This window comes from Vipera ursinii, assembly GCF_947247035.1.
Source record: "Vipera ursinii genome assembly, chromosome: 11".
In the NCBI taxonomy this organism is placed as follows: Eukaryota; Metazoa; Chordata; class Lepidosauria; order Squamata; family Viperidae; genus Vipera; species Vipera ursinii.
Genome location: NC_139524.1, coordinates 17,233,713 through 17,260,737, shown reverse-complemented (window position 1 = coordinate 17,260,737; position 27,025 = coordinate 17,233,713). Strand labels below are relative to the sequence as shown.

The 27,025-nt window shown below is 42.7% G+C and overlaps 1 protein-coding gene across 1 annotated transcript; it reads right to left on the bottom strand.

Moving 5' to 3' along the window:
• Window positions 1-3,338: 3,338 nt before the first annotated feature.
• Window positions 3,339-22,550, bottom strand: TBC1D21 (TBC1 domain family member 21; the record flags this gene model as incomplete). The annotated part of the gene is made up of 11 exons (XM_083371746.1): window positions 3,339-3,377; window positions 4,757-4,846; window positions 5,346-5,462; window positions 8,149-8,246; window positions 8,900-8,996; window positions 9,527-9,627; window positions 12,090-12,200; window positions 16,825-16,919; window positions 17,181-17,284; window positions 20,756-20,863; window positions 22,470-22,550. The coding sequence occupies 11 exons, from the start codon at window positions 22,548-22,550 to the stop codon at window positions 3,339-3,341; spliced, it is 1,041 nt and encodes a 346-aa protein (XP_083227872.1).
• Between the last annotated feature and the right edge of the window lie 4,475 nt (window positions 22,551-27,025).

Genomic DNA, 27,025 nt, shown 5'->3' with positions numbered 1-27,025 from the left:
AAAAATCCCTTTTAAAAACACAACATAAATCAACAGATAATAGCAAAAGTTCTTAAAAAAAAAAAGAGAGAAAACTCCGAAGGACTTCAGAGACAGCTCTTTAGTTCAACCGTTTCTATCGACTTAGCTTATAAATTGTCTGCATTTTAATGTGTATTCCATTTGCATCCTATCTTTGATAGATAAAATGATAGATGATAGATATAGAAAGAAAAAAACAGAGAATGATAAAAACAGAGAACGATAGATGATAGATAGATGAAAAAGAGAAGGATAGATAAAGAAAAAAGAGAGAATGATAGAAAGATAAAGAGAGAGTAGACAGATGATAGATAAAGAAAAAAAGAGAGCGAATGATTGAATGATGATTGGAACAGGTGTAAGTTGTATATTTGAGACATGTTCAGACGTGATTCGGGATATGTATTTCTGGGCGAGGTTGAGTTCTTGGGATCCCCCTGGCACCGCCGGTTCCTCGTCCAACTCTTTTCCCTTCAGTGTGGACTCTTTCAAAGTTCTTTGAGATCCTGAGAGGTCCTTGGTGCTCTCCGAGCTTGCTGGTTTTCCTGAAGACGTTTCATGACCCAAACTAGGTAACATCATCAGTGCTGTTTGGGTCATGAAAGGTCTGCAAGAAAACCAGCAAGCTCAGAGAGCGCCAAGGACCCCTCGTTTCATCCCTGAGCTACAAACATTCTCCAATATTGGTCTTTGAGACCCTTCCTGAGGCCCCCTTTCACTTTCTTCCAAAGCACTTCTGCTTAAAAAGGGAGAGTTGATCCTTGCAATGCTGATTAATTCTTCAAGTGGCAGTTTTACAAAGTGTTATTTATTTGTCGCAAACTGTGATGATGTACATTTTATTAACTTCCATAAATCCCCTGAATGTGATTAATGCATATTTTGTTCTTGGTTTTAGATTTTGTATGGGGGGGGGGGAAAGATAATGAAGGAACGGGAGGGAGGGAGGGAAAGAGAAAGAGAAAGAGAGTGAGAGAGAGAGAGAGAGAGCACATGTTCCCAAATTTGGTTGTTACAAGGAACTATAGTTAGTTTGAAACTTTTTAAAAAAGAGAACTTTTCGTGAGTGTAATAACAGAGTTGAAAGAAAGGGGAACCCATTAACCTATTTTACTGTAATTCATTTTAAAATTGTGCAAAGAGGTAACAGATTTGGGCTCCCATGCCCAGTGATTATGATTTCTAAACCATGAGTAATGGCCAAAGTGTGGCTTATTCAATATATCATGGTTAAGCAAATCACAGCTTATCTGTGATTTATCAAACCACTTTCCCTGAATTCCCATTACATCTTAGTTTAAATTCTGTAGGGATCTGAATTTTTGCATATTAGTCTGTAAGCCCAGAGAAGATTGTTCCAAACTTTTCGGAGGATGTACCCCTGAATTGTGGTACGAAAGGCCAAACAAGATGGCTGGGGGCTGCCGAGATGGGCAACATCAGCTGCTAAGTGCAAACAGATTCTTTTGAAAAGCATTTCCCTCCATGTCTTCAAATGCAATTTCAGAACGATAAGGCGAGGTTCAAAAAACCCCAAATCATCCAGTGAGGAAGTCCACCAATTAAAATTCTGTGCCGGTTATGAGATTCTGTGGGAAGTCCCGTGTGCATTGAATCAAGATGAGATGAACAGTTTTCCTAATAGGCAGTGGCAAAGCTGAACCTGTTTGTTCACAGTGGCAGCCTTTCATGTAAAGCCTTGGATTAGGATGTAGAATTCCTCGTTCGGTGTTGAAAATCATTTTAATTATTATGAAGGGCTGTCTTTTTTTTCTTTCTGTCCACCCCCCCTCTTCTCTATTGCCCCCCCTGGACTGTTGAGACTCTGGAAAGAGTTCGGAAAAGAGCAACAAAGATGATTAGGGGACTGGAGGCTAAACATAGGAAGAATGGTTGCAGGAATTGAGTAGGTCTACTTCAGGTGTCCCCAATCCTCGGGCTGCAGCCCATTAGGACCCTGGCCGCCAAAGTGACAGGCAAGCACATGAAGCTTCATTTCGGCACGCATGGGATCTAGGTTGCACGTGAAACCATTCTCTCTCCTCCCCTGCCCCCACCGCAGAAATTGCCAAAGCTGCCATCACCAGTCCACAGAACCAAAAAGGTTGGGGACCCCTGGTTCTATTTTGATGAAAAGAAGGTGATATGATAGAAGTCTTCCAATATATAAGGGGCTTCCCCAAAGAAGAGGGAGTCAAGCTACTCTCCAAAGCACCTGAAGGCAGGAGAAGAAGCAACGGATGGAAACTAGTCAAGGAGAGAAGCAACCTAGAACTAAGGAGAAATTTCCTGACAGTGAGGACAATTAATTGGTGGAACAACCTGCCTCCAGAAGCGGTGAATGCTCCAACACTGGAGGTTTTTAAGAAGAGACTGGACAGCCATTTGTCTGAAATGGTATAGGGTTTCCTACCTGAGCAGTGGGTTGGACTAGAAGACCTCCAAGGTCCCTTCCAACTCTGTTGTTTGGTTAGTCTGACTGGAGGAGAGACTCTTCCATGGGGGTTTTCCTCCAAAGTAAAAATGATGCAAGTGACATTCACAGCCAAAACTGGGGTGGTTTAAATGGACACATTGTGAAGTCAATTGGCACTGTGCATTTTACTGAGAGAGGGAACCAGGCGTTGCTCACAAACAATGATGAGATTTTTTTGTTGTTGCTGTTTCATGCAGCTTTATCCTAACAACTCACAGCATTTGCCCAATTAACCCACTGTTAAATGAGGAAATTTATGCCCTGCATTAAGCCACAGTGTGATTGGCATGGTTAAGATATCTTGGGAAATGTAAACCCAACCCAATTTGCTGCAGCCCTGTAGCCATCAGGGCTACAGCAAATTGTATCTTTAGAATGGGTGAATCCAGTTCTTGACTGAAAGTCTGTAGCCTCTGTTTCTTATTTGAAATGACTCATAAAGATGGCCATGGGTGCTTTAAAATAGGTTAATAACCCAGAAAAAAGTCCTTGATCTCCAAAAGAAATTAAGAAACACTCATTCTCGCTTCCCTTATGCATAACACACCATCACCCATTGTGCATTGTGACTTCACCCAATGAAATATTTTCCGCAAAACGTTAGGGACCCTGTCCACCCCTGCCTTGAAGGAAACAGAAATTGTAAGGTTGCTCCTTCACTTTATGGGTAGTTTAGAGACGGAGAAGGCATCGCCCTAACCTCAGATAATCTAATTCAGTGAATCCAGTCTTAGCTGAACAGTATTTACAATGTTTCTATCTCCCAATTTTATCTATTCTGTAATACTCATGCTGCTTTGGCTAGAGCAGCCTCTTGATTTATAGCGTGGACTCTTTATTGCTAAGGCTGGCTGAAAAATTCCTTGAGATCCTCTGGAACCTGAGAAGAAAAAAAAAAAAGAAAAATCAGGAAGGTAGGAAAAGAGTCACCAGGAAATATTATGACCAGGGGACCTTTTGGTAGAACATTCCTTACATAGCTGAAAGGACTTTGTTTGCACCTCCCATGGATGAAGAATATTTCCTATTCATGTATTTTGACCCAGGACTTGGAAGACCCTTCTTTGGTCTGAACCACACTTCCTGCTTGATATGATATGACATCATAGCAGTCTTCCAATACTTGAAGGGCTATCACAAAGAAGAGGCGGACAACCTATTCTGCAAAGCACCAGAGGCCAGGACAAGAAGCAATGTGTGGAAGCTTGTTAAAGGGAAACCCTTTAGGAGCCTTGGTGGAGCAGTGGGCTAATGCCTCCTTAAGTAACACCAGCTGCCTGCAATTAGTGCAGGTTCGAGTCCCACCAGGCTCAAGGTTGACTCAGCCTTCCATCCTTCCCAGGTAGGTAAAATGAGGACCCAGATTGTTGGGGGCAATTAAGCTGACTTTGTAATAATGCCGCTTGGGGTGTGTGTGAAAGCCCTAACAAGCAGGCATATACATAGAATGAAGGCTACTGCTAAGCTTGTAAGCCGCCCTGAGTCTTCGGAGAAGGGCGGGATATAAATGCAATTAAAATAAAATAAAATAAAATAAACCCAACCTAGAACTAAAGAGAAATTTCCTGACAGTGAGAAATATTTCCGTTGGAAGGGCTTGCTTCCAGAGGTAATGGATGCTCCATCACCAGAGGTTTTCAAGAAGAGATTGGACAGCCATTTGTCTGCTTGAGTTGGGGGTTAGACTAGAAGATCTCCCAAGATCTTCCAACTCTGTTATTCTGTATTCTGCTTGTCCCAACACGAGAATGATGACCACTTACCATTTGGGGATGGTAGAAATGGATTCTTTCATTCTCAGCGGATCCCTTCTCTGATGTGGAGGTGACCTCTATCCAAGGTTTCTAGCTAATATTAACCTTGGACTGGTTAACATCGCTTGTTCTATTCACTTCCTGAGTAGGTTTCATGTCAACTGAAATTGCTTTTCAAATTTCCATCCTTTCCTCCACTTTGGCCCCATTGATGGCCAAGTGTCCTGTCCAGACCAAGGTTAACATCATCTAGAAACCTGGGATGCAGGCCATCTTCTTAAAAGACAAGGGGTTTAGCCATGGGACACAGATGTAGTGTGGAATAATCCTTGATTCGTGCTGGGGGAAATGTCATACCCTTTTGCTCACTGGATCTGAAATCCAATGCCCTGTGTGTACAGTATTTGGTTAAGTGTAACTGTGAGAATGTTCTTCTTACATGCCTAGTCATGAGGATCATTCCCTCTAAACCCATGCTACGTGGGACCATTATGGAATTCTTTACCTTGTCTTCATGTTTCAGGAAGAGTTCATACATGTTGCAGGCTTTGGTGATCAAGTCATCCGCATCAAGATCTACAATGCTGTGGCACAGCTGGTTGGAGAAGGACAGGGGACAACATCAGCTACCTGACATTGTAGTTCATGGTTCAAATTCAATACAGGTCAATATATAATTGACGGATGAGAATTGTGCTGTTGGTGCTGGCAATTACTGTTTGTATCCAAGGGGTCCTCACCCTACAACCACTCATTTAGCGACCGTTCAAATGGCTACGGAATAAAGTGATTTAGGACCCACCCTCACGTGTACAACTATTACACCTACAAAACCTGCAGATCCCTTTTTCAACAACTCTTGAAGAGACCAGTTTTGGTAAAATACAACACGAGTCTTGGAATGAGTCTGTGCACTGTGTTTTTTTGACAAGCTAGACTATAGAAATTTACCCGGTGTAGCTTGTCGTTTTTACTTTATTGCAGCCTTCGTAATTCCATGCAATCCGCACTTTTCCTAAGTAGCTTTCAGTGGGGAAATGCAGGGCTGTTCACCCTGCGTTTGAATGTTTCTCTCCCTCATTCATCCGACTTACCATTAAAATGTCATCTCCCTCCAGATCTTCTCTGAGGATCTGGCCCCTCACCATCTGCAGCATTGTGTAAGCCACAATCACCTGGAAGTTCCTGCAGGGGTGCCCTGTCAGAAACACCTTGAAGTTCAACACAAATTAGAATTAGTAGATAATGTTGGAGGATTCCTTCTGTGATCCAGGATTATCATCTATGCCTCTTTCTATCCCCGCAATCCATTTTAGACTGGGATAAACTATTGGTGAAATATTTAGGAACTTGACCTCAGGAGGAGGAGGAGGAGGAGGAGGAGGAGGAGGGGGATGGAGTCCTTGGTGCTCTCTGAGCTAGGTGGTTTTCTTGCAAATGTTTCATGACTCAAACTAGGAAACATCATCAGTGCTAGAAGGGAGTGGGGGAGGAGGAGAAAGAGAGAGAGAGACAAAGAAAGAAAGAGGGAAGGAGAGAGAAAGAGAGAGAAAGGAAAGAAAGAGAAAGAAAGAGAAAGAGACAGAGACAGAGAAGATCATCTTGCTGGCAGCAACTGCAAAAAATAGAGCTGTCGCATCTGCTGCCATTATAACTGCCAGCAAACTCCTGGTATTTGACAACCTTCCTGGCAAGAAGAACAAGCATGCCGATGTTCAACCTTTGCAAATATGAAATGAAATAAGAAAAGCTAAAGAGGGTGACAGGATGGAACCAGAGTGGGAACTGTGGCTTGGTTTGGTTGGAAAACTTGCTATGGTCACTGTCCCAGTCCTTGTTAAGGACCCCTTAGATAGCCAAAAGAAAAAGAAAGAAAGAGAGAGAGAGAGAGAGAGAGAGAATGAAAGAAAGAAAGAAAAAGGAAGAAAGGAAGAAAGAAGAAAGAAAGAGGAAGGGAGGCATGGAGAGAAGGAGAAAGGAGGAAGGAAGGAAGGAAGGAAGGAAGGAAGGAAGGAAGGAAGGAAGGAAGGGAAGGGAGGAAGGAAGGAAGGGAGGAAGGGAGGGATGGAGGGAGGGAAGGGAGGGAGGGAGGAACCGAATTAGCTGCTCTCAGGTGCTGAAATAGCATTAGGCAGACACTGATGTCAACATCTGGAAACTGCTTGGTGCCCTCCTATTTGTCCAGAGAATCAATGAAACACTTGGCAGAGATTCTGTCAATAAAATTCGATTTGGGCTCTGCAGCGAGTGGGTGTTTTGTTTTGTCTTTCCTCCCCTAAATCAGACGGGCTTTTCAGTGTGCGAATCAGTGCGAATGATTGCTGTTGTTGTTTTAAGCGAACAGCAGTTTTGAAGTGAGATGCTTATTGGTCTTTCGAGTGACACTGGAAAGCACTTTAAATCCAGCTAGGTGGCAAGATACAAAACGTGATCGGTCTTCCGAGAAGGTGTGCCAAGTCCAAGAGGCGAGACTTTTAACGGGAGTAGAGCGCTTCCCCAGAATTCAGTTGCCTTGTGCAGGAACGCAAAAGAAGTTTAGGATCTTCTGAAATGTTGGCTTTTATTCATAAAAAAATATCAGCTGGGCATGAAAAAGAGCCACACAGCAGGAAGTCTCCAAAAAATAATAAATAAATGCCCCTCATTAGGTTTCTAGGAAGAAACAATCCAATCCTTTGATGTGTTTCCTGGTCCCACTCCAAAAGGTTGCGCTGACCCCAGCAGCTGGAGTGCTCTCATCTCTGGCATTGAAATGCCAGGATCTCCGAACTGCTCTCCTTTTGTAGATCTCCTCTCTTTTGAGCAGAGTCGGACAGAAGTGGCCTTTTGAAGTTCTCCCAGATGTTTCTGGGCAGAAGACGGGGGCCAACAGTTTCTGCCAATCAGTTTAGGGAAACAAATCCGTTTTGGGGTGTGTGCTGACTCAGCGGTTGAAAGACACCAAGCTTGTAAGCTGGAAAGTGGACAGCCTGGGTTTGAGACGCACGTGACGGGGTGAGCTCCTGTCCCTTGCTCCAGCTCCTGCTCACCTAGGAGTTCGAAAGCAGGCACATGCGAGTAGATAAACAGGTACCACTTGGGTGGGAAAGTAACAGTGTTCTGTGCGTCTTTGGTGTATAGCCGCGCTGGCCTCATGACCGTGGAAAAGGTTTTCGGACAACATTGTCTCTCTTGGCTGAGAAGTAGAAATGAGCAGAGTGGGACATGACTAGAAAGGAAAAATCCTCCTACCAATTCTCAGAGGCAGAATTCCTTGCTTGGGGGTGACAATAACATCTCTCCTGAATTCTTTCGGGATAAAGTTCAGAACTAGCGGCTCTATCCATATGTGGTGTTAAAAATATTGAATGTGGCCCCAGGTCTTTTGCAATTTTTTTTAAAGTACGAGAAGCGTAAAATGATCAATGCATGAGAGTAATAATCAGTTGCCCATCTAAGTGGCGGTCTTGTTTTCCTGGGTCTTATATTAATTTTTGCTCCAAAAGATGCATTAGGGTTATTATTTTCTGGTTAGGGCTTATATTCAGGCAAATATGGTACTAAATGCATCCATCTGGCTGAAGATCTTAACTGGGGCTTATTTTTGGGGTTGGGCTTATATTATGAGCTTCCTGAAAAATCACACTAGGGCTTACTTTCCAGTGGGAACCCATCAGGATTTCCTATGAGATGTTTCCTGGGTGGTCACCAGGAGCTAACTTTGATTCCCAGAAGATTTTACTTTTACCTTAATTGATGTGTATTTTATTTCCTTAGTTTATTGTGGATTCAATTTAGGGAAAAAAAACCCATCATTTACACTTAGTTTTGTTCTGACTGCTACCAAAAAGATATTGATTATCGTTCGACATCCAACTTCTTTGCTGGACCCCTAAGCAAGTATCAGGAGATACTTACCTCCCACAGTCTCCAGACATCCTCAAAAGACTTGAAGACACGCTGGAAAAAGAGACAGAACCAAGGAAACAATGATGACACCACTTGGCCTTTTGACTCTGGAAAACAAACAAAACACACACACACACACATATACAAAAAGGACTAAAGTTTATGTCCTGTGAATCCAGTCTTTCAATACCGAAAGAGTCAGGAAGAAAACATTCTATTCATGCCCTTTTGACTCCTGGAAAATAAGTGTAATGAACCGTTAAGATTTTGCAGGTGTTGTGTTGTGCTGATCTTGGCTTTTTAAAAGTGCTTTTACAAATTTCTAGGATGAAAGAAAATTATGTTGTGTGCATTAAAGCTTCTCTCTTCTCTTCTCTTCTCTTCTCTTCTCTTCTCTTCTCTTCTCTTCTCTTCTCTTCTCTTCTCTTCTCTTCTCTTCCCTCCATTCCCCTCCCCTCCCCTCCTTTTCCCTTCTCTCCCCTTCCCTTCTGCTCTCTTTCCCCTTTCCCTCTCTCCTTTCTTTCCTTCTCTCGTGCTCTCCCTTCTCCTCCCCTCCCCTCCCCTTCCTTTCCCTTCCGCCCCTCAGGATTATACATTTCAGATGGGTAGACATATAAATTCTCTAAAGAGTTCATAAATAAATAAACTAAATCTCTGCCCAGGAAGTCGCCAGGGATCTCTGGTCACCTTCTGGCTTTTACACTCCTGAGCAGACAAGGAAACAGCATCTGAGCTAACCCAGTCAAGCGTCAAAACTTACCCAGGTGTTTTGCAAAGATTGGATCCATAAATGCCACCAAGGCTTTCAGCATGACCAGGTTCTTCTGCACCCCAACATTTATGATGCAGCTGTTCTCCTGAGAACCAGAGCAATTGAGGAAAGGGGATTTGATCAAGGGACGCAAAGACTTTGGACAACCTAACCCAAACCAAACAATATCTAAGACTACACATTTTTAGATCCTCCCAAATCCATATTACGCAACTGTGTAACTATCGTAAGAGCCAGTCTACTTAAAAGCCCTGGATTAGGAATCAGGAGAGGGAGACACAAAACAAGTTGAGTGACCTGGCACCAAGAAAATGGAAAAATATATTATTATCTGGAATGATACATCAAACAGCTTTTTGCTTCAGAAACGGCCTTTTTTCAAGAGCCAGACTTCAGTATTTCTGTTGATTGAAGGGTTGATTGTTTTTACGTGACCACCTTATTCTTTTTATGTGGCTGCTATTTGTATGTTGTCTGTCCAGAGTTGTTTGATTAAGGTAGGTGACCCTGATCTGAGTATCTGTTTGGAGGCAGCCTCATGACTTGAGTAAAATGGAAAGATGGGATTTAAATAACAACAACAATTGCAGCAATAGCAAAGAGAGACCAACTCACAGTTTTTTGCAGGAAAAACTGAAATAGCCAGTAGATCTCATGCTCCTCTTCAACAAGCAACCTGAAGAGAAGAAGCATTTCGTGGAAACCTTGTTGGTATTCTGCAAGATGAGAGAGGGAGGGAGAGAGAAAGAAAGAAAGAAAGAAAGAATGAAAGAGAAAGAAAGAAAGAAGGAAGGAAGGAAGGAAGGAAGGAAGGAAGGAAGGAAGGAAGGAGTGTGAGGGAAAGAAAGAGAAAGAGAGGGGGAGAGATAGGGAGTTATGGAGGGAGGGAAAGAGAGAAAGGAAGAGTGTGAGGGAGTGTGAGGGAGAGAAAGAAAGAGAGGGAGGGAAAGAGAGAAAGAAAAAGAAAGAAAGAGTGAGGGAGAAAAAGAGAGAGAGGGAGGGAAAAAGAAAGAAAGTGTGAGGGAGAGAGAGATGGGAAAGTGACTGAGAAATCGGTCTTCTGAAGAATCTAGACCTTCATACTTCAAAACTGACATCTCATTATTCCTACCAGCTTTGGAGATTCTCTTTTCAGAGATATCCCCTGAATTGCTTTGAGCCTTGGAATTTCTCAGTGGGAACATCCAGAATTTCATTCCTTAGAATTGATAAGATGCTTCTGTACAAGAGCTTGGCTATGTGGAAAATTTACAGTTGTGGGAATGTTTCAAAGTTCTCAGAACGGTAGGATTCGCCTCTATCTCCCAGGGCCCTTTAACATTGTTGAGGCATTGATTTTCTGCAACCAGCTGGAAATGGAATCAAAACAGAAGTTTATAGGAAATGATACTTAGAGGGCTGGATAGATGAGAGCAAATCCAGTTGTTGTTGCAGAAATAGATGACTCTAGTTCTGAAAGGTCTGCATGAAGGACCCTGCAGAGAACTTATCCAAACTAAGCCTGATTGGCCAGTGGTCTGAGCCTCCATGAGACAAATTCCCCTGCACCGAAAACAATCAAAGGAATGGGATTAGAAATCAGGAAGCTTTTAATTGAAGATGTAATTGTTCTAGAAAGCTTCAATAGCACTCAAAAATGCCCGCTTTAAGAGGGAAACAAAAGCATTTGGCTTGTAAAAAAACGCTTACAGGTTAACTTAGGGACTTAATGTAAGGGTGACCAATATTGCAAAAAATCTGAATGTCTGCTTTTTTGGTCCTTTCTAAGTCTTAGTGACCCAACAGACCGAGCTTTAACAAGGATTCTTTGCCGATTCTACTGCTTTGAGTTGCTACTCTAAGCTTGTACTGGTTGGTGAGGGTTTGGGTGTGTGTAAGAGAGGAATTTAACCTGAGTATTGATGGAGAAAGCAGATTTTTGAACAATAACCAGAGGGTGGCTTATTTACAGGGAATATGCTCCAGATATATGCCTAGACTACATCATATTAGGAGAAAAGCTAACACAGCCTACGGACACGTTTCAGCAAAGACAGACAGAAAGAAATGACCTCAGATTAGAATTTTTTCAAAGACAAAGGCGGAGCGTAAATCCTCCTTTCTCTAACTCAAGTTGAGCAACTTCTAAGACTTCAACCTTAAGATGAATGGACTTCAACTCCCAGAATTCCCCAGTCAGCTCCTGAAGTTCGGTCACGTGACCATGCCAACTTATGAGGGTGCAACCATTGTCACTTTGAATCAAAAATAGCCCCCCCCCCCTCCACCGATAGGTCCTTGGTAACTTTGAATGGTCACTAAGTGATAACTTCATCATAACTGGAAAACTCCCTGTAGGTGTTTTACTTCGTAGTATTGAGTGATTTAACGATTTCTCTCACAGCCTGATAAACGATCTCTGAGGAGATATGGAAAAGTCCATTTTTTTTTGTCTCTATCAAGTTGTCTTGGGAGTTTCCCGGTACTCCCATGTTACAACTTTGCTCCGCGAGCTGCATTGGTTACCAGTTGTCTTCCGGGTGAGGTTCAAGGTCTTGGTTATGATCTTTAAGTCCTTACATGGCATGGGTCCGGGATACCTCGAGGACCACCTGCTGCCGGCGTCAACTCCCCTCCGCCCTGTGCGTGCCCACAGAGAGGGCCTCCTCAGGGTGCCTCCAGTCAGGGAATGTCGACTGGTGGCCCCCAGGGGGAGGGCCTTCTCTGTGGGTGCCCCGGCACTATGGAACCAACTGCCGGTTGAGCTCCGGATGGCATCGGACCTCCGATCCTTCCGTCGTGGGTTGAAGACCCACTTGTTCGAGTTAGCTGGTCTGGCCTGAAGGGGAATATGGGTTTTTTAATTGGCTTTATTATCTTACTTTTGCTGTATTTTAATTGGGCATGGTTTAATTCTCTTTTAATTTTTGTTTACCTATTTATATATGCCCTGTGAACCGCCCTGAGTCCCTAGGGAGAAGGGCGGTATAGAAATCCAATAAAATATAAATATAAATATAAATATAAAAGCATCGGTTCAGATCTTTGCAGCCCAGATCTGCTAGCATTAAAGGTGGCCCCGTTTTGGGGTTTAGCAGCTGGCAGAGATTGAGCAGGCCCAACAAACGTTGAAGACATCACCTCCATCCTGCTGAAAATATTTAGACCTCAGGTTTTTTTTTTCCTCCTCTCCTCTTACCGGCATTCACGTTGCATACATAATTCAGCAGGAGAATCTTCTCCAGTTGCTTCTTATCAACCAGAGGGTTGCCCTGAGCATCTTTGATGTAAAGTCTTTGAACGTCAGACTCTGTGGAGAAAAAGAAAGGAGGATCAGGAGGGCTTGCCAGAAGCAAACCGAGTGTCGAAGGAACGAGGCCTACTAGATCCCCTCCAAGTTTGCCAATTTTCTCCAAGCCAGAACTTGGCGTTCATCCTAGCTGTAATGATTTATGCTCCGCTTGAAGCTGAAAGGTCAGAAAATATGTTAGCTTGCTGACTGTGATCTCGTGGTGTGTGTATCTAAACATCTGATGTCCGTTGACATCCCTTCCTTTGTGCAAATTCAGGGCAAAGACCTTTTTATCGGCAGAGCTTTTTGCTTTCCTTATTCCGGGATAAAGTATTTGGCTACTCCTTATAAAATATTCCAGGGTCCTCTTCTGCAATAGATTAGAGAAACTTAGCAAGAAATTCCTCAACGCCATCCCCCTTTTTCTCCTCCTCCTCCTCCTCCTCCTCCTCCTCCTCCTCCTCCTCCCATCTGGATTGTCTCCCCCCCCTCTCTCATTGTTGATTTATTTATGTGGATGGTGCAATCAGAAGCAGACACTGATTTATTGATAGGCAGATTCTAGCCCTCCTTCAAAATCCCTTTGCATTGCTGCAGCCAGGTTATACTTTTTAAAAATTGGTATGATTGAAAAGGCTTGATGGACAGACACAAATTGAGTGCAAAAGGAAAAGAAGGGGAAGGAAGGAAGGAAGAAGGAAGGAAGGAAGGAAGGAAGGAAGGAAGGACAGATGGTGTCTCAGAAAAGGGATTAGGGTTGAAAGTGAATCTCCAGAGGAGAAAAATGAGAAACGGGACTCGCCAAACTGGATAGAATCATTGATGTGTAGAACCGTGTTTTGCACAATAATTTGTTTCTTGGGCACTTGAATCACAAGCACCGAGGTGCTTCTGGGTTGAAAGAATTACCAAGTGATACTACCATTGCCCTGGGGATGCCCAGTTGGGGGCTCCTTTCATGTGCAGGAGCTGGAGCGAAGGGCGAGAGCTCAACCCCGCCCAGCGCAGCTCTGGGTCTCAAACGTGGGCTGGCTAACCTCCTGCCAGGCGTTCCAATGAGTGGAGCCACCGTGCTCCTTATTTGTTTATTACTTGTATATAAGGCTATCTTTCGGATGAGTGCTAGAGGGCCAGTTTGGTCTAATGGGGAAGGCAGCAGTGTAGAAAGCGGGAGACTGTGAGTTCTAGTCCCGCTTTAGGCCTGGAAGCTAGCTGGGTAAGTTTGGGCCAATCAACAGAAGAGAGTGAATTCTAGTCCTGCCTTAAGCAGGGAAGGAAAGTGAGTGACTATGGGCCGATCACCAGGAGATGGTGAGTTCTAGTGCCTTAGGCATGAAAGCTGACCGGGTGACCTTGGGACAATCCCTCCCCCTCAGCCCAGCTCACCCCACAGGCTTTTTGGTGGGGAAAATAGGGTGAGGAAGGTGTTTGGGATATATTCAACACTTTGAGTTATTTGTAAAAAAACAGTAAGGACGGGATAAAAGAAAGAAAAAGAAAGAAAGAAAGAAAGAAAGAAAGAAAGAAAGAAAGAAAGAAAGAAGGGAGGAAGGAAGGAAGGAAGGAAGGAAGAAGAAAGAAAAAGAGGAAGATAAAGGAAGGAGGGAGAAAGAAAAAGAAAAAAGGGAGAAATAAAGAAAGATGAGAAAGGAGGAAGGAAGGGAAGGAGGGAGGGAGGAAGGAAGGAAGGAAAAAGACAGAAAGAAGAAAGAGAAAGAAAGAGAAAGAAAGGAAGAAAGGAGGAAGAAAGAAAAAGAAAGAAAGAAAGAAAGATGAGAAAGGAGGAAGGGAGGGAGGGAGGGAGGAAGGAAGGAAAGAAGAAAGAAAGAAGAAAGAAAAAGAGGAAGATAAAGAAAGGAAGGAGGGAGAAAGAAAAAGAGAAAGAAAAAAGGGAGAAATAAAGAAAGATGAGAAAGGAGGAAGGAAGGGAAGGAGGGAGGGAGGAAGGAAGGAAGGAAAAAAAGAAAGACAGAAAGAAGAAAGAAAAAGAAAGATAAAGAAAGGAAGAAAGGAGGGAGAAAGAAAAAGAAAGAAAGAAGAAAGAAGGAAAGAAAGAAAGAAAGAAAGAAAGAAAGAAAGACAACAATTACAAAAGAAGTTCAAAATCCAGTCAACAGAACCCAGAAAGAAATCCCTAATCACAAGTAGGAGCAATAGGTTATTCTTGAATTAAGCATCGCTATTGCTCCTACTACAGCTACTGAACAGCTCATTGACACCTCTTAATTTAGTAACCCCTCTCCAAGTTAAACAGTCCCTCACTGAAGGCTGAAATTGATTGTTCTGAGGAAGTAAAATAATAATAAAGGAGCCAAACAGCAGGGCAACTTAAAGCAAAGCCAGACATTTCAACCTCCGAGTGGAGACGTTGAGAGGCGCTAAGTTCCCCAAGTGGGTTGGAACTGACATGCTACTTTCCCCCCCCCTATAAAAGTGGGAAAATGATCTTTTTGATTCCAATTCTGGGGAAGAGAACGGGCCACAAAGGGGAACATTTCCCCAGCACGTGACCTGCTTAAAGAATTCTCCAGCGAGAGAGAATATCTATTATATCTGAAGGGCTTGGCCTGCATCCCATCTCAGTTGTAAATCTTTTTCCGAGTCTGCCTCGCGTTGATTTATGTCCGTTTCATTGATCTGTAGCCTTAATTTGGCTGTATCGTTTAATATTCTTTTCGTTAGACAGCTGGGAAAAGACAGAGAAGGAGATCTGAATAAAATTATAATAATCCATCATGGCTTTTCTGTCCAACGTGAGAAGATGGATTCTTAGGTGTTTTTCCATTTGGCTCTTTCAAAATTACAGCTTAGCTTTTTTTTTTCTTTCCCCTCTCTCTCTCCCTCTCTCTCTCTCCCATCTCCCCCTCCCTCTTTTCCTTCCTTTCTTCTTCTTGTCTTTTAAAATCCTGTCTCTCTCGTTGGGCATTATTGATTTCCTTCTAGAATAATACAACGTTCAAGCTAGGAATCAGTGCTTAGCAAGCATGGGCAACTAAAGCGGCACGTGGGGAGCAGTTTTCAAAGAATGGCTGGAGAACAGGATATTCTGCAGAATGGATAGATGGTGCCCCCCCCAAATATTTCCCCTTCTAGAGATGGGAAGGCCTGGGTGGGGGGGGAAAAGAAAAATTGGGGGAGGGGAGGGTGTGTTTTTCCCCTTTTCCCCCAAAAGTGTTTAAAAAAACTGGGGAAAAAATCCTGTCTTTCCCCCAATATTTGTTACCCATCTCTACATTTCCCTTTTTGTTTCCTAGTCTTTTAACGGGGACCTTATAGCAAGGAGAAAGGTCATTTTCTCACCAGTGTGTAGAGCCTCTTTATTGCATTACAGGTCATCCTTGACTTATGACCATTATAAATCCTGGAATTTCCATTCTAGGTCACGACAGTTGTAAGTCAAGACTAAGACTTTGGGGGTGGGGGCCCATCTGTGGCCTTGGTCTTGTTATAGACCCGTGGTGGCGAGCCTGTGGCACGCATGTCACAGGTGACATGCAGAGCCCTCTCTGTGGCCACGTGTGCCGTCGCCCCAGTCTTAGGCCTTCAGCTGGGTTTTGTAAAGCCTTTGCCGTGTGCAAAAAAAAAAGGTTCAATCAATAAATTCCAACTTCTCGTGGGAAAAAAAGATCACGCAAAGTTGGAATTGATTGGTTGAACTTTCCAGTCCCACCCAGTCTGCCGTTACCACCGCAGCCACACCCACCCAATGGGCCACGCCCACCCGGCACCCGACAATACATAAGTGGGTTTTGGGTTGCAGTTTGGGCACTGGGTCTCTAAAAGGTTCGCCGTCACTGTTATAGAGAGATTTGCCTTTTTGAGAGAACAGACATATTCAGCTTCTTTAATAAAAGAAATGAAATATCTACCTCGGTCACCAACTCCCTACGGATACTTAATGAACACCCTCAGCATCTTCTTCTCTTATATTGTTCTTTTCCATCCTAATCATGGAAATGAGTAATAAGACAGAAAGAAAGATACAGTGGTACCTTGGTGCTCAATTGCTTTGAAACTCATCGAATTTGGTAATCAACACATTTTGACGTGATCCTTTTTTGTCTTGGTAACTCATAGTTTGTTTGGTACTTGATGCACAAGCTTGAACTTGCCGGTGTTGGCGGCCTTGTGACTCGCTACTTATTCCTTATGGGTAACAATTTGTTCGGTACTCCTCGTACTCCCATTAATTGTGCCTCCTGGAACCAATTAATGATGAGTACCGAGATACCATTGTAGCTGAGTTAAAGACATGTGGCTCAGTAGCTAATCTGATCCCACTAAACGTCCATCCTACAACTATCCCATTTCTGCATTAATTGATGAGTATACTATGGAATGCTTTTTTTTCACAAAAAGCAACTGGACTTTGTTTTTCCTTGAAGATGTTTTGCTTCTCATCCAAGAAGCTTCTTCAGTTCTCCAGATGAGAAGTGAAATATCTTCAAGGAAAAACAAAGTCCAGTTGTCCAGTTGTCCAACCATGACGTGGATGACTGAGAATCTCCATAGACATATAGAATAGGCACCAATTTTAAATACATGCTTCTTATTCTTTTCCCCCCTGAAACGTATCTTCTTATATTGAGATGCATCACCAGTTCTATAGGCATCCTTCTCCTAAGCCTTCTTGGATACTTACGTATAACATTCTGGACCTCCGTGAAGTCTCGATGCTCTGTCTCCAGCAGTGGCTCAATCTTGGTGTACATGTTGCACAGGGACTCATAGCTTTTCCTGCAAAGGGGAAGGGAGGCATTGATGACAAGGCTGAGTAACCGATGAGATAGATGTGGAACAACTCAGCAGAACATCTCACTTTCTTCAGCCCTGGCTCTGTCCAAGTATTCGTGTGTCACAAGTCTCACAATTCCTAGCCTGCATGGTGGATCCCCATGCTAGTTGAGAATTCTGCACAAGTCCTCTTAATGGATCTGGAAGTGGCTGAGTTACTACCCTCTGCTGAGCACTATCCACACCAGGACTTAATTTACACACCGCCTCATGCTGTCAGTTGTGAGCCTCTCATCGTAGGAACTCTTCCAGGGATAGTAACCGGTGAGGAACTTCCAAGCTTCTGATCTGACAGAAAAATCCAATCCCTACAACAAAAACAAAATTCAAAAAGAAATGGAGGGAAACGGGGACCTTCAGGTTGCTTATTCTAGTGTGACCCCAGCCTCTTCTCCAAGCCACCAAAGATTACTACAGAAGGATTTTGAGTAACCATCCTAGATCGTTCTGCTCAGAGTCAACCATTTCATTACCATCTGCCTTGGAGAAGTCTTTTTTTCTGCACCTTCCAGTTCTGTGTAGACCACCCCTTGTTTATGTTTGTGTATTGGTGGATGTGTTCTCCATGACCTCTGGAGCTTCCCATGTGGATTTATTTATCTCCTTGATTTGTGCCCCCAGCAATCAACCAGATCCTTGCCAATTAATGAATGAAAATTTATATACCATAGGAGTAAAGCATCAGACTAAAAATAAAATAAGGAAATGCCCAAAGTGACATACACACAAACTTCTCAATATCAGCAATCGTCATCACGATCATGATCATGGCTATCATCATTAATCATTCCAGAACATCAGAGTCACCTCCATGAAGACACTTTTAGATGTGGTTTGCTGTTGGCTTCTTCTAGGTGATCCAATCCAGGTTTAAGAAGAGCATAGAACATGGCTTGCACTTGCAATGGCAACCTTTCCTCATGTATCTAGCTGCCTCCTTTTAATCCCTACGTTTGATGTATGGCTGGACACACTGAGCTTTGACAAATCCATTGCCTGGTTCCTGTGTCAGTGCAATTCAACATACTAAGCCAGAGATCCCCAACCTTTTGGGCACCAGGGATTGGTTCCGTGGAGAGAGTTTTTTCCATGGACCGGAGGGTGAGTGGTTTTGTGTGCTGCCTACATCCCACGGATGGGGCTTTGCTTGTTTGTGCAGACCGGTTGTTGGCATGCCACGGCCCGGTACCAGTCCATGGACTAAGCAATAAACAGCTAGTGTGTAGTTTAAAGGCATTTCTTTGCTATGAAAATAACTCATTTAATGCAAGGGGAAGAGATTGCTTTCAGAATTATCTGACTTTCTCTTCCCTTGAGAAATCTATGCTCATTTCTCCAACCTGGTTCCTTCCAGAGATGTGGGGGACTACATTTCCCAGAATTCCAATGCTTGTCCATGCAGGCTTAGAATGTTGGAGGATTATCCTCAGGATTCTGGGAGTTTTGACAAGCCTGGAGGAGAGCTGTGTTTGGGAAGGCGACGATTTGCTCATAACCAGCCTGATGAAAATATCTGGCTGGATGAAAACCTTCAAAGGATGCTTGGAGGAAGAGAGCAGCCATAGCTAACATCATGCTTTCTCCAAAAATGGAATTCTAAGTGCCAAAGCATAATTAAACCTCAGGAAGCAATCAAGCCACTTTGCCAGGAAAAACAGCGGCCAGCTTAGAGACTGGCAAACAGAACATCTCAGTGCCAACGACACTTGCTGTAGGGCTTCCATAATAGAGACAAGAGAACAGAGTTGTGGAAGAACTTGGCAATGTTATGTTTTCTTTAAAAATAAAATTAAAAAAAAAAACCAAACGACTCTAGGATGAAAAAAAACGGAGTGTTAGCTGAGTTTATCCAGACTATGATGGTACAGAGCAAGAGTCTCCAAACCTGGCAACTTTAAGACTTGTGGATTTGAACTCCCAGAATTTACCAGCCATCCAAGTACCCCTGGCTCTCTCTCTTCCTCTCCCTCCTTCCCATCAAAAGGGAAGTCTTCTCATTGACCTCTTGGAGTTAGCTGGAAAGAGGAACATGACTCCAGGGTGAGATTCAGAATAGCACAGCCTCTTTAAGGAAAAGCTTAACCTGGAGCCGAAGCATTATGGAGCCAAACTAGGTAACATCATCAGTGCTAGAAGGGAGGGGGTTTGGGGAGGACGAGGAGGAAGAGGAGGAGGAAGGAGAAGGAGAAGGAGAAGGAGAAGAAGAAGAAGAAGAAGAAGAAGAAGAAGAAGAAGAAGAAGAAGAAGAAGAAGAAGAAGAAGAAGAAGAAGAAGAAGAAGAAGAAAAGAAGAAGAAGAAGAAGAAGAAGAAGAAGAAGAAGAAGAAGAAGAAGAAGAAGAAGAAGAAGAAGAAGAAGACAATGACTGTGGAGGCCTTGATGCTTTCTGAATTTGATTGTTTTCTTGCAGATGTTTCATGTCCCAAACTAGGTAACCCCATAGTACTGATGAAACGTCTGGAAGAAAACAACCAAGTTCAGAGAGCACCAAGGACTCTGTCCCCATTCTCCTCCTCTTCCACTCTCTTCCAGCACTGATGATGTTACCTAGTTTGGGTCATGAAACGTCTGCAAGAAAACAACCGGGCTCAGAGAGCACCAAGGACCTCTCATAAATTAAGACTGAAGTATATAAAACTGCAATTGCAGTTCTCAGCTTTTAATATTTTCCAACTCTGGACCTTTTCCTTAGTATTAAGTCATTCAATTTGCCTTTATTTTAGGGTGATAGGAAGGAGGTGTTCTTGTTTCAGAAAAGAATAGAGCGTCAATGGCAGGTCTAGGCGTCCTGCTTTTTCAAAATGTTAATTGGACTGTGAGCCGCATTTTAACTTCTTCCTTTATTTACTTCCTTCTATTAAGGATACTTCTGTACGGCCCTTCAATCATTTCTCCAGACTATTGTCTTGTACAGTATTATTATTCCCCATGTGTCTAAGAGGCAGTGGGTAGCTCTGATGCAAAGAGAAGATAAATGGGATGAAAATGAATTATCTTTGGCAAGGCATTAAAAAAAGCGACTTTTACAATTAAAAATGATCCTGCACCATCAAATTAAAACGTGGACAATTAGGCAGCTACAACTATTGTCCCCACCTGAAATTCTGCATTCCCAATAGACCTTGTTTCTCGGTCCCTTGCATTATCCCTGGAAAAGCAAATTCTCTTGACCTCAAATTGGCTGGAGAAATCTACTTGTACCACCGCTGAAAAGAACTCTGGGGAAGGATTTCCCCCCCCCCCACTCTAAAGTTGCCCAGGCATCTGATCTCCATGGCAACCTCACCTTTCAATAGGAGGAAGATGTTTGGAGAAGGAGAACTATTGTGTTTTGCCTGAATTAACTGTTGGGAGACAGCTGGATCTCTACTTGATTCTTGGCCCATTGTGTCCGTCAAAAAACTGTGTTTCCCCCATGCAAAAAAATATGTGGAATCCACAAGAAAGGGGACTTTCATATCAGAGTTCCCACCCCAGGAAAACTTCATCTTAAATTAATTCCTTCAGGTGGAAAAGTAGGAATCAAGCCACTCAATCAGATAACCCCCCATTTGATATGCTCTGGGGGTTTATGAACTACAGTTCCCATGTGGCCTGTACGGTAGCCAGACTGCTTGTGGGAACTGACTCTTGAAAAACGTCCATCTTGGGATAAGGCTGGGGTGTGTGTGTGTCAGGTAAAAATAGAGCCAATTGTAAAGAAGAGACTCAAGGTGGACATTTTATCTTCTTGAGGTCCAACCACCACCACATTCTCTATTGTTCTCCAAGGACACTCACCCTGTCCAAAATTTGGGAGGCCACATAGTTGCGTGATTTGAGAATCTGGCCACTCTCGTCGAAATAGCTTTCCCATTCAGCAGCGTCGATGGGCAGTTTCTTGATCCCCTGAAACACAACGTCAAGCGTGAGTTGAAAAGAAGGACTAAGGGAGACGTGATAGCGGTGTTCCAATGTTTGAGGGGCTGCTACAAAGACGAAGGGGTCAAACTATTGTCCAAAGTACCAAAAGGCAAGAAACAAGAAACAATGGATAGAAACTAACCAAGGAGACAAGCAACCTAGAACTAAGGAGAAAATCCCCAATGGTTAGAGCAATCAATCAATCAATCAATGGAATTCATTAAACACTGTGGCAAGAAGAGTAATAAAACAGAGCAAAACCCGCTTCACGAAGGCATCACTTAACAATGTAAATTTGGGGCCCCATTTTGTTTGTTTCTATACACACATGCATATACATGCGGCTGCACTGTGCGCGAGCATCAGTTGTGGCAAGGTGCATGTTGACATCTTTGTCGTGTTTCTCATTCCTTGCCTTTCTATAGCAATGAATTTTCCGATTGGAAAACCTGAGCCGAGAGATACTTGTAAATGAGATTTAGTTACTAGGGGTCGACACAGATTGAATGCATAATTAGTTACAAACAACCGGTGAGAGGAAATTTTTTTTTGGGGGGGGGGGAGAAATAAAATCGATGGAATCAGGTAGAGGGACCATTTAAGCAAATCTCATTAAAATCACAGAAGGTCTGCAGCTCCTGGAATGGGAAAAAAAAAAGAAATAATGGGATTCAACTTGAAGGCGCAGTTGTTGTTTCGGGTTGGAAAAAGAAGTGTCAGTATGGAAATGGAGAACATTCCAAAACCTTTTGAGAAAACTGCACTAGAAACCAGCTTGCTTTCTAGAATAATAACGGTTCCATAAAGTCTGCTCTGATCTTGCCTCCAGAAGTTGTGGGTGCTCCAAAGTTGGAGGTTTTTAAGAAGAGATTGCACAGCCCTTTGTCTGAAATGGTCTAGGGATTTTCTGCTTGAGTTGGGGGTTAGACTAGAAGACCTCCAAGTTCCCTTCCGATTCTGTTTTTTTGTTATTCTGTTGTTCTGACGGGGACCTCAAGAGAAGAATGGGAGAATGTCCCATGTGATTTTCTTCTGAGTTATAGGCCAGGATGGGCGTTTGGGTGGAACTCAAGGATTTAAGGCAGCAACATACGGCAGCGAGACTTTTAGTAGCGCAATATTGGAAGAAGGAAGAACTGCCGACTATAGAAGAATGGACTTTAAAAGTTTCCAACTTGGCGGAAATGGCAAAGATCTCAGCGTATTTGAAAGACCAATCGCAACAGAGATACATTGTGGAGTGGAGAAGATGGATTGATTATATCCAGAATAAATATGGGACTAAAAAGTTTCACTTAGCATTTGAATAAGTAGTGGATTTATATGATGTATAGCTAGCTTGTAGTTATTTTATTAAGAGTTAAAGTGCGACAGAATTTAATATTTTATTGTTGTTTGCATATTTTAGATTATGTTTGTTTGTATTTTTATACCCTGTATTTAGCTCTGGGAAGTCGGGGAGGGGGGAGGGGAGGGGAGGGGAGAGTTGGGGAGGTTTGGGGAGAGGGGAGGGGGAGGGGAGGGGTTTTGTATTCAAAAATGTACTGTAAAACTTTTCAATAAAAAAAAAGGATTTAAGGCAGCAACTTACTAATAAGGTTGAGACGGAGGCATTGAATCCTTTGAGTTCCTCTTCCGATGAGGTGGGGCTTTTGAACCGTTCGCTCTCCATCTTCAATGTTTCTCCTCGTCCAGGCTTAGCAAGATCTGCGTTCGCTTTCTAGCTTCAAAGTAGCCAGGCTGTCTTGTTTGAGCTTTTCTCCCTCTTTCCATCCAGTAAAATAGCCCATGGATAGATGAGGCGGGGGCTTTTTCTGCTTTTGGAACAAAAGTAGGTTTCCGTAGCGCTGTGAAGTCAACAGAGGCCTGAGGTCATAAGGGAAAAAAAACAGGTGGTTGAAGAAAGGATTCAACGGACCTGGAAGTTCTAGAATCAAGCTGAACTTCAATCTTGAACCCTCACTGGATAGGTTTGCTCAGCCTGGCTAGCAAGTCCATTGAGGTCTTAGGGTTGGTGTTTTTTTTTTTTTGAGGGGTCCTTGGTGCTCTCTGAGCTTGTTTGTTTTCTTGCAGACATTTTATTACCCAACTAGGCAACATTATTAGTGCTAGAAGAGAGGAGGGGAGGAGGAGGAGGAGGAGGAAGAGGAGGAGGAAGACCGTGGCGTCCTTAGTGCTCTCTGAGCTTGCTTGTTTTCTTGCAGATGTTTCATTGTCAAACTAGGTAATATCATCAGTGCTAGAAGGGAGGAGGGGGGGAGGAGGGGGAGGAGGAGGAGGAGGAGGAGGAGGAGGACAACTGTGGAGTCCTTGGTGCTCTCTGAGTTTGGTTATCTTCTTGCAGATGTTTCATTACCCAAACTAGATAACATCATCGGGGCTCATTTGTTTATTTGTCACTTAGTGTGCAAACCCAGTGTAAGTCTTCTTACCCTAAAGTGATGCTTTCCAAGCAAGATTGCCACATCATCTCTTTAGCAAGGTGCGGTGAGACAAGGGGGATGGGTTTACAGAAATTTCAACAACTGAATCATTCCCCATTTTAAAGCAATCTATCCTTGTTTCTTCAGGGTACAAATGTTCTGATTTTCTTTCTAATAGCTTTCATGGGCTGTGGAGGGAAACAGATCTTTTTCTGACCCCTGCTAAGGAGCTGCTTTTCAGGTCCCAGGTCCCTTCTGTAGAAGCAGTGTCATCTAGTAGGACCTAGGAGAGATGTCATCTCTGTTGTGGACCCTGCCCTCTGGAGTAGCTGCCCCTCTGAGGTTCGGTTGGCCTCATCCTGGTTAATCTTTCAGAAACATACGAAGAATGATAGCATTAATAAGATTTTGTAACTGGAGATGCTTGCAGGTGACTATTTACTAAATAGTTTCCTGAATCTTTATTTGTTCAGAAATGAAACTGCCTAGAGTCCATTGGAGTTGGCCAGCTAATACACTTAAATAAACAAACCAGTTCTTATACTCAGCTGTAGGGATTGAAGTGTCCCAGTTGCCCTTTAATATTCCTCACAGTAACTTCTCAGTTACTGAGCATGTTGGTTAGCAAGTGAGAGATGCTAGTCATTGTATTCCAAAGTGGATCTGATGTATGCATCTAGGTTTGGGTAGATGCCTTTGGTGTAGCCATGAAGGTCAACCCTGATGCCTGTATGTGGATTTCAAGCAGATGTGAATAATACACAGATTTTTTTTCTTTGCTAAAGAAACAACAACAACAAAACAAGCTGCAAATGGATGGGAAGGTATGAAAGCAGAGGTGTGGAACAACAGAGTAGGACAACCGTGGAGAGAGAAAAACCCTTTGAACTCTAGGGACAGTTAATGGACAGGGAAGGATCAAGAAACAGATCCATTCAAAATGAGACTTGGATGGGGAAAGAATGCACTTTGCTTGCGATGTATGTTTCAAGAAAGCAAAACAGGGTAGATGTCTAGATGCCCAACGGCAGGGTTTCTTTGATGACTTTCAGATGGGTAGACTTCAACTCCCCAGCCACCCATCTTAAAGTTGCCAAGGTTGAGAAGCGTTGCTCTACTCTATTCACTGTATTAATTTTGGTCCAGGATGGTAGGAGAAAAAGAGGGAAGGAAGGAAGGAAAGAAGGAAAGGAAGGAAGATGAGGGAAGGAGAGAGGAAGGAAGGAAGGGTGTAGGTTTTGATCCCATCCCTTCTAACAGTAAAAATCATGACATAGGGTCCTGGATCATAATAAATGTCATTATATAAAACCAAATCATTCCTCCATCCAGGTTAGTTGGACTGGATTTTATACCAGATTCCAATCCTAGTTTAGCATATTGGATGAAGCCAGTCCTGGGTCAGGATTTGTCCTTTGGCCAAGTCAAGACAAGCTATGGCTTAGTTTATTAGGTGAACTCAACTCACCAGCTCTAGGGAAAGGCATAACTGGATGTCCTCTGGAACCTCAAGGATGGAAATAAGACATGGGTTGGCTGATCAAGATCCTTCTATTAGTAATATTTATTTATTTATTTATTTAGTTATATTTATATACCGCCCTATTCCCTGAGGACTCAGGGCGGTTTACAGGGAATTATACACAACCAGTTATCAGGTGATGTAATTGTTGTGATACATTGAAGTTATTTCATCATATTTTTAAAAGTTAGCTAGCAACAGTTAATAATACCATAGTTAATTTGATGTATACTGACTGATGGGATTTTCATAAGCCAGCCAGTACTAAGTGCTTGGTTGAACGATATTGTGATTAATCTTTCTCGTAAGCATGTGACAATCTCTAACAAAGCTTTATCTCTATAAGCTAGCTAAGGTTGTCTCTTTGGGGCTAGAGTAGAAATGAATTTCCCTGAATACAAAGTTAATACAAATTAACTGACTTAATCTGTATTAGCCTGGATTTGGGCAAGTTTCACATAAAGCATAAAAAACAAGGCATGAAGAATGAGGACAACAACTGGTGTGACACAGACCTACCTCTTGTAACCATCTGCTACTCCAGTCAACAGTTGCACTCATTGGCAAATGTTCCTGGCTGCTGTTTAGAGGGATGTTAGTAAGAACAGTATGATTTTAATATTATGTTTAGCAGAGGCAATCTGAAATGGTCCCTCACAGTACTAGTGGATGATCACTTAAATATGAGCCATCCGTGTGCAGCAGCAGCCAAAAAAGCTAATACAACCCTTGGTTATATAAACAGAGGCATAGAATCAAAATCAAATGAAGTGTTAGCAAGACCACACCTGGAATACTGCATCCAGTTTTGGTCTCCACATTACAAAACAGATGTTGAGACTTTGGGAAAAGTGCAGAGAAGAGCAGCTAAGATGATTAAAGGCCTGGAGACTTAAACATATGAAGAAGAATGGTATGGCCAACCTAGAGAAAAGAATTGGGGTGACATGATAGCAGTAGTCCAGTATTTGAGGGGCTGCCACAAAGAAGAGGGGGTCCACCTATTCTCCAAAGAACCTCAAAGCAAGACAAGAAACAATGGATGGAAACTAATCAAGGAGCAAAGCAACTTGGAACTAAGGAGAAACTTCCTAACAGTGAGAACAATCAACCACTGGAACAGCTTGTCTTTAGAAGTTGTGGGTGCTCCCATCACTGGAGGCTTTTAAGAAGAGACTGGAAAGCCACTTGTGTCAAATGGTAGGATCTCCTGCTTGAGCACCAGGTTGGACTAGAAGACCTCCAAGATCCCTTCCAGCTCTATTTCGATTCTGATTCTGCTCCTTGAATGTAGTGGAGATGACAACGATTGACTTGGAAGGAGTTTCAGAAGAAGCAGATGTCATGTGATGATTTTCTGGAGCTGATATTAAATTTATCACACACCCCCCCAAAAAAAACTCTTTCAGAATATTCTGTTGTCTCCCTTATTTGAACATTCTCTAAAGAAGATATTTGATTTGATGCTCCAAATTGCCCTTGACAGTCTTCAAAACCTAACAGGCAATGGCATCTAAAGTTTGGGTTGAAGGTGCTAAAATATGAATGGATTCGCAGATCCAGTCTCAGGCTAAACCAATTTCAAACTCTTGATTGTAAAATGTAGGCAACAAATTTCACATTCAACCTGTTATTCCCCCCCCATGGAAGGAGAATGAAATTGGGAATCTTGCCAAATCTCTCTTTCTCCCATAACTAGTGAATCTTATTAATAATTAGCACCGCATCACAATTTAATGTTTTGCTTAGGCAATGATTTTCTTTTAACAAAAAGCTGAGCCTGTAAGTATCTCCTGTGTTCTCAGCTTCTTCATTCCTTCTTTCCCGGAATATAAATTTCCCTTCTATTGTTATATTATACAAAGGAAAAAAAAACCCTAGGTGATTATAATGAAGAGATAGATATTTTCTGGAAAGTAGATGACTCTTATAAATGTACTGGGGTGAAAAGAGGTTGTTCTCAAAAAGTTTTATGTGGATACAATTTCCTTGCTCTTTATATTAAAAAATCCAATACAATAATTAATAAGGGGGAAGTGCTTTTTATTTAGTTCTTGTAAAGAAAGGTTCACAGAAGCGTAAGGCGGAATGAATAAATTAACAGCAGAAGAAAGTTAAGAAAACTTTTTTTTTTTGCTATATCCTTCCCTTTTTTTTCCCATTTACCCCATGGAAGTTTTCCGTATTATTATTATTATTATT